Source organism: Grammomys surdaster, unplaced genomic scaffold (genome assembly GCF_004785775.1).
Source record: "Grammomys surdaster isolate TR1022 unplaced genomic scaffold, NIH_TR_1.0 110012, whole genome shotgun sequence".
NCBI classification, from domain to species: domain Eukaryota; kingdom Metazoa; phylum Chordata; class Mammalia; order Rodentia; family Muridae; genus Grammomys; species Grammomys surdaster.
This window is the reverse complement of record NW_021610886.1, coordinates 1,650-9,432: the sequence shown is the minus strand read 5'-3', so window position 1 is coordinate 9,432 and position 7,783 is coordinate 1,650. Positions and strand designations below refer to the sequence as shown.

Genomic DNA, 7,783 nt, shown 5'->3' with positions numbered 1-7,783 from the left:
TTTTAGATACACTCCACAGAAGCTCAAAAATCATCCTCCCTGTTCTGATCAAAGGTTATGCACCCAGATGACTACCATTCAAAGAGGCTTAAAACTTTCCCATTTTAATTTGTTCTGTGAGTCCTTGATGAAGACCTTTGGAGTACAAATTTATATTTGGGCCCGATGAGGGATTAATAATAGGAAAAGTTCTAATGTAACTACTCAAGAGGTTTCAGGGCCCTGACTGCCCACCACCAAACTCAGCAATGCTGAGCCCTCTCAAGCAGGCATTTTAGGGCCCTGGTATGGCAGTATGGCTTCCAGTGCTAAAAGACTCACTGAATCCAGAGCAGACCTCTCAGTGCAAATGTGGTCAGTATCAGCACATCCCAGAATTCTGCAAAAGGACCTCAATGGGCATCACAGAAACATAGACACAAATACAATGATAGGTCTTCTTTCCTCTGTCACTTGAGTCTGAGGTTGTATGACCTGTGTCCTTTGTCCGTGAGCCTTTGGCTTCTACATGACTTTGCCCTGAATGCTCTACTGCCTTTAGGAACACTATTCCTCCTAGTGTAATAAATACAATCACTTGACTGTCTTCTCTGTATGGCTTAGCTTTATTCATATAAGGCAATTACTTTTGCCTTCTGATTTTTTTTTCAAAATCATAAACTTTCATGTCTGTAAGCACCGTCCCCTAAGGACCTTTATATCACTGGGTTTTCATGGATGGTCTGTTTGGTTCTTCTTAATTTACTGGGATTCACCAATGTTTTACCATGTGTTCAACAGATGATGGAAGATCTACACTCTCAAGACAAAATGAATGAGAAAATGGCCAGTTTCTTCTTGAAGAGGTTCCACTCTAAACTTGTAAGAGTCTAGGCAGTCATGGGAGTTGGTTGGGAGACAAAGGTCAGTGACTTGCTTCAATCACAGACAAATTCAATGGCTGCAAACAATGATGATGACTGGGATACCCCTCCCACTTTTCTACTCCATCTTCTTCCCATCCCAATGTAACAAACTTACATTCCTTGTTCACCCATCAAAACCCCCATGAGTCCAGGAAAAGTTGCCATGGGAATTATTTGGAAAGCTTTATACCTCAAAAAATGGATTGTATGACAAACAAAGATCATCAGGTTTATACATTGGAGGTTTAAGACCAAGGAGGTATATCAGATAGGTAGGCACTCTAACATTTACAAGTTGTAGGTTCCCTGTTTTTCTGATGCATGAGATTGTTATCAGTAGATCACTGAACAGATATTCTGGACTCTGTACATCTAAAACAAAATATTTGCTGACTAGCAAATCTCACGAATCTTTTTTTCTTTCATTCCCTAGATATAGTGCATTCTATTTGCTAGGGTACAAAAGGTATCATTCCCGTATAGAACAGGGGAAGATACTGAATATTTACTTCTACTTGAGACAACTTCCCATATGATTCACTAGACAACTGTTTCTGTGCTATCAGGTGGTATGAGGCAAAGGGGTCTCTCCCAACACAGCAAATGAAAGAACATAATTATCAGACACCTGACCTCCAAACATAACGACATACTGCAGGTAGATGTAGAAAATCTTCCCTATTGTAGCAAGCTGGTTTGGTACAAAGCCCTATTGGTCCAGGAGTCATGACCTCATCTTAACTGCAGAAGCCTCATTGATTCCAGGTGAGTGTGGTCATTTTCTGATCTATTTTAGAACATCGCTGAGAGTATGATTCCAGCAATCATTGAGAAGTACTTAAAGGGAACCGTTGACCCTTCCAAAAAGGGAGACCTTCTTCTGGACATGTTGGGAGATATATTTTTGTGTATCCCATCTGTGACTTTTTCCCGTAGCCTCAGAGGTGAGTCTTGTATGTTAAATTGGAGGATATGAACTCAATAACATGTCTCTGATTTACCCACTTCTCAGCAGAGGTGTGTGTGTTTGTGTGTGTGTGCCTGTGGGAGTTTGTGTGCGTGTGCGTGTGCGTGTGTGTGTGTGTTTATATACATGGATATACATATATAGAACAGGAGGTTAGGGATTTAGCTCAGTTGATAGAGTGTCTGACTGGAATGTAGGATACCCTGCATTCAATCCTGAATAACCTTATAAGTCAGAAGTAGCAGGACAAGTTTGTAATTTCATCACTTAGGAGCTGAGAAGAGAAGACTAGATCTTCTTTTGCTACATAGGGTGTTCAATTCCAGACTGTTTTACGTGAAGTATTTTCTTCCAAAAACCAACAAACAAAAAGAATAAAAATCCAAGGTCAGGAACAGAATTAAGGGTCAAAAGAGCCTCTTTCAGATGAGAAAGTCCAGAAAAAGAGTGTAGAAAGAAGTATGGGCAGAGGAAGTGTAGAGACCTTCAATTTCCTTGGCATGCCTTTATCCATCTTGGTGTGCACTGGTTACAGAAGGTGAAAACTGGTTTTGGATCTGTCACAGGATTGTCCATCACTGACTCAGGCCTGCATAGACAGAGTGGAGGCTACACAAAGTTCTTCCTAAATTAGGCAAGATTCTCTTGTGCTTGTGCAAGATATATTCCAGCAAATGGGCTGTGAGCACTCAGAAAGAATGTACATCTTGTTGTACACACGCATAGAACCTGCTTAAAGTTGATGACAATATAATTTGATTTCTTATAACAATTGTACAATTTTATCTATTTTTTCATTTAAAAATATTTTTATTTTGTGTGTATGAATATATTTGCCTATATATGTCTGTGCACCGTAAGTTGTGTCTGCTGCTGACAAAGGCCAGAAGAGGTCATCAGATCCTGGAATTTCGGTTAAGAGATTATTGTAAGTTGCTGTGTGTGTGCTGAGAACTGAACTCAGGTCCTCTGGAAGAGTATTCAGTTCTTTTAATCACGGAGTCATCTCTCCAGCACAGCTTTTTATTTTAATGTTTGTGTGTGTGTGTGTGTCTGTTTGTCTGTCTGTCACAAATTTATATAATTTTGAATGAGAATTTTAACACTAATTTTTTGCAGGATTTTTGTACAGAACCTATGTGCTACTGAAGGAAAAAATCCCCTACAAATGAAGATTACCGTCTCACAGCGATCTGAACAAGGGTTCACAACTTTACTCCACTGACACCCATGTTATTCATCAGTATACTTATCTTTCAGTTTAAAGAAACCTAGCAAGTGCTCACAGGCAGCAGCAGGAACAACGAGCTCCACAAGATTTTCTCTGGGGGTTTTGATATTCCTCCCTCATTTCTGAAAGACATCTTAGCACTGGGGATGCTTAAAACCAGGATGAGTATGAGCAGGCGCAGATCTTCTCAGAAGGACCGGACACCATGGATCATCACTGAACACATCCAAGTGCTCACTGCCTGCATTGCACCCACTCATTCTGCATTCCATAAACATCTGCCTCAGATCCCAGGTCTACCTCAACCAGCTGTGCAAAACGAACAGTCACCAGGCTTTCCAAAAGCTGATTCTGTCCTATACTAGTAACCAACTACCTTCTTCAGGTATGGAGACCTCAGTGCCACTCAGGACTGTGTTTGCTAACATGTACTGTACATAAATCCATGTCTCCTCAGATGCTGGAGTGCCCACCTACATGTATGAGTTTCAGTATCGCCCAAGCTTCGTGTCTGACCAGAGACCCCAGACTATTCAGGGAGACCATGGAGATGAAATCTTCTCTGTATTTGGGACTCCATTTTTAAAAGGTATTGGTTCTTGCCCAGGTGTCCTCTGGGAGTCAGGAGGACTGGGTTCTCTAGTCTTGGTTTGGGGGTCTTCAGCAAGTTTCTCCTTTTCTCCTAATGCTAGTTTCCTGGCATTCTATAGCAGAACTGAGCTCCATTAGGTAGTCCCCAAACATTCTCCTGTTCTATCACACATAAAGATAGGTCATGTGGACCCAGCCATAATCATTCTAAGAATGATCACCTGAGGTATCAATAAGAGAAGTGGTGGATCATGCACAAGGCACTGATCTAGATCCAGATTAGCACAATTTAATTTCCCACAAAACCTTGAAATGTAACATGACCTATATATCTCTCTACCTAAATATATGCCTTATATGTGGTGTCTATGTTCTTTTTTATTGAATATAGACTTTTTTCCTCCCATACTATATCCTGATTTCAGTTTCCCCTCTGTCAATCCTCCCGGGTCCTTCACACCTCTTCTGCCATGTGGCTTCACCCCCTTTCTGTCTCTCATTAGAAAACCAATAGGCCTCTAAGGAATAATAATAAAATAAGTATAATAAAAACTAACACATTGGAAAAGGACAAAACAAGCAGAAGGAAAAGAGCCCAAGAGAATGCACAAGAAACTGAGGTCTTCTCACTTGCACACTCAAGAATCCCATTAAAAGAGTGACCTGAAAGCCATAATATGTATGCAAAGGATCTGTAAAATGAAAGAAAAAGCAAAAAATACATATCAATAAAATTAAGTTAAAATAAAAGTAAAATGTTGTTTCTTAAATAAAGGAGGAGCCCTAAAATGTCATTAGAAGACAAGGAACCTCCAGAGATGTCATTGAGTTTGTTTTATATTGGCCATCTCCTGTATGCTGCCCAACCTTAAAAGAAGTTTGTTTCCTCTGTTAGACTCCCTTGGAGGAAATTAAATTTTCATTTGCAAATGGTTATCAATTAAATATGGCTACTGGATTAGGGATGGGGGCATGTGTCCGCTTTTTCAGCTCTAGGCCACCATTTGGTGGAGACATGTGAAGGCTCTGTGCATGCTGCCTCAGTCTCTGAGAGTTCACATGTGTGTCCATTTTGTTGATTAGAGGGTCTTCTTTCCTTAGTGCCCTCCATGCCTTATGACTCTTATATTCTTTCCATCTCCTCCTCAGAAGTGTTCCCTGAATCCTAAGGAGAGGGATTTATTGGAGCCTACCCATTTAATATTCCAGAACATTCTCTGCTTAATGTCTGGGTGTGGGTCCCTGTACATGTTCCAATCTTCTGCTGGAGGAAGCTTCTTTGATGGTGGCTGTGCAAGAAACTGGTCTAAGAGTATGGCAGACCATCATTAGGAAGGTTTCTATTACTATATTTTAAATTTTATTTATTTTTCAACATTTTTTTTAGCACAGAAGTATTTGCCTTTGCCCAGGGCCTTGGGCTATCTAGTCTCAGGTTCTTCTTCATTCAATCAGTGACAGGTGTGGGTTCTATCATCTTATGGAGTGGACCTTACATCAAATCAGATATTGGTTGCTTGCTCCCACAAGCTTTGTACCATCTGGCATATATGACATCATTGTTGATCAAAGGGTTTGTAACTCACTTGGGGTTTGTGTTGCTCTTTTGGGAACATCAGAACACCTTCCTGTACCAAAGACACTAGAGTGGATGGGTTAAGGAACTCAGTAGGCGCTACCTTGACATCTCCATGGTCAATGAGTTGTATGGCTATTGTCTTCAGCAATGGGGCATCCCATTAACCTGTGGAGAGCAACCTAGAGTCTGGACAAGAGACTGGGTTGTTTTGGGTTTCCCATGAGACCTCTTTGGACAACATCTCAATTAGATGTAACCCAATCCTGATACTGGAAGCTTCTTTTAGTGACAAGAGATGCCCAGTTGGGATTTTGACTCTGTCCTTACTTGGCTTCAATTTTATTTAGATTGGCTTCATATATGCACACATTTAAGGGAGCTTCTACTGTACTAGGTTTCCATACTACATTTCAAATGGTCCTTAATTTAACTGTCTCTCACGACATTACCTTCGTCACCTCCTCTAACTCCAATCTCTTCACTTGATCATTTTATTCCCACCCTTCTCCTTACCCTCATCTCTGCATAACTGTCTATTCTACTTCCATTTCCCTGAAAGAGTGGCTGGCATCTTCACAGGAGATCTATGATATAGTTCATAACATGATATTTAAGTTTTTGTGTGTGTGCCTACATGTAAGCATGGGCCTTTATGTGTGGTGTGTACATGTGTCTATGTGTGTGTATGTAAGTGCATGTGTGAGTGTCTGTGTTTATGTATATGTGTGTATATTTATATGTGTGTAGGTGTATGTATGTGTGCGTGTGATTATGTGCACACCCATGCTCATGGAGATCAGAGAACAATTTGTAGGAGTAGTTCTTTACCTTCTACTGCAAATCCCAGTAGTACAGCTCAGATTCTCACATTTAAATTATGGCAAATGCCTTGACACACTAGCCATCTCTCCAGCCTAATAATTTGTTATTTAAAAAAATCTTTCCACAGATGTATTTAGTGTCTTAACCCTTATGATTTGCATAAGCTTATGACCCCAGCTCACGGATCCTTATGGGAATTTGCTAGCTGGAATACTTCTTAGTTGTTTGTAGTTCTCATATCTTTTATTGTCTATTAATAATAATAATGTGTGTCAATGACTCAAAAGCAAATCTCCAAAATGAAGTGCATTCGGGATATGACATTTTTGACCCCAAGGAAGGAAGGGAAGGCCGATGAACATGGACAACAAAGGAGACCCATGGTGCATGCTCACATTCCCACTGCTGGTCATAGATCAGTCACTCATTTGGTCCCCAAATATGCACAATGATTAGCCAGGGTCTTCTCACATTGGAGCTTTTGACAGAGTGGTTAAAATGTGAACATCTCTTTATAACTTTCTGACAACCTCCTAGATGAAGCTACATCTGGTTCACACTTCCAGCAGCAATCCATTTTTTTCCCTTCCCTGCAGAGGGTGCATCAGAAGAGGAGACCAACCTCAGCAAGATGGTGATGAAATTCTGGGCCAACTTTGCTCGAAATGGGTGAGGCTTGTGGCAAAGATGAAAAGGGTAGATTGGGTGTGGCTAGACATATCTTGCAGGAGAGATGACTTCTGAAGTCTGAGTTATAGAATCTCGGACCTTCTCTCTAACATTATTGTCCTATAGTTTTTAGAATCTAATGAGATGTTTCAAAAGATGGAAGCTCTATACAGAGGTGGTCAGGCTCTCTGCTGAGATAAACCATGCATGCATTCAGACCTCACAGAGAAGGAGGGCCACAGAGCAGTAATGAGGAATTCTATTTTATTCTGTTCCCAGGAACCCTAATGGGGAGGGACTGCCACACTGGCCAGAGTATGATCAGATGGAAGGTTATCTGCAGATTGGTGCCACCACCCAGCAAGCCCAGAGACTGAAAGGGGAGGAAGTGGCTTTCTGGAATGAGCTCCTAGTTAACAATCCACCTCAGACTGAACATCCTGAACACACAGAACACACTGAACATAAATGAATGGGAGGTCCTGCCAGCCTCTGGACCAGAGAATCAAAGATGGAGCTATTCCACAAAGGATGGCTATTCACCAAAGATAAATCTTACAGAGGAAACTGCACAACTATACAATGGGGATATTTGTATCCCAGCTTGAAAATAAATTTCCTTTTAGAAATCAAATCAGGAGTTGTGTTTTGGGCTGAAGATGAATCTATCCTCATGGGTGGGATGTTAAGAGGATGAAGAGAGATGCTGACATAGAAAGACATCTGTTCAGGGGAAGATTTGTGGAATGTTTGCTCGAATGTGAGGGAAGACAGGTGATTGAAGGAGAGATAGGATATGATTATTACCTCATGATTCACCTCTAAGTAGACAACATTGTCACATTGTCATGCCAAAAACCACATGTGGGCAAGTGTAGGACAATAAATTTTCTGAGAAGCACAAACCCAGGGGACTTTACAAGCATCACAGACTTATCCATGGAGGTCAGCAAGGTGTTCCTGAGTAAGATTGACAGCAGATAACAAGGCTGGGCAAAACCTGTCTCTGAGGGTTCAGG

The 7,783-nt window shown here is 41.0% G+C and overlaps 1 protein-coding gene across 1 annotated transcript; it reads left to right on the top strand.

Moving 5' to 3' along the window:
- The first annotated feature begins 778 nt into the window (after nt 1-778).
- LOC114635497 (carboxylesterase 1C-like) lies at nt 779-7,398 on the top strand. Its single transcript, XM_028784056.1, has 5 exons — nt 779-861; nt 1,702-1,849; nt 3,561-3,692; nt 6,692-6,764; nt 7,044-7,398. Exons 1-5 carry the CDS (start codon nt 781-783, stop codon nt 7,234-7,236), a joined length of 627 nt encoding a protein of 208 aa, XP_028639889.1. The 5' UTR covers nt 779-780; the 3' UTR covers nt 7,237-7,398.
- The last annotated feature ends 385 nt before the right edge of the window (nt 7,399-7,783 follow it).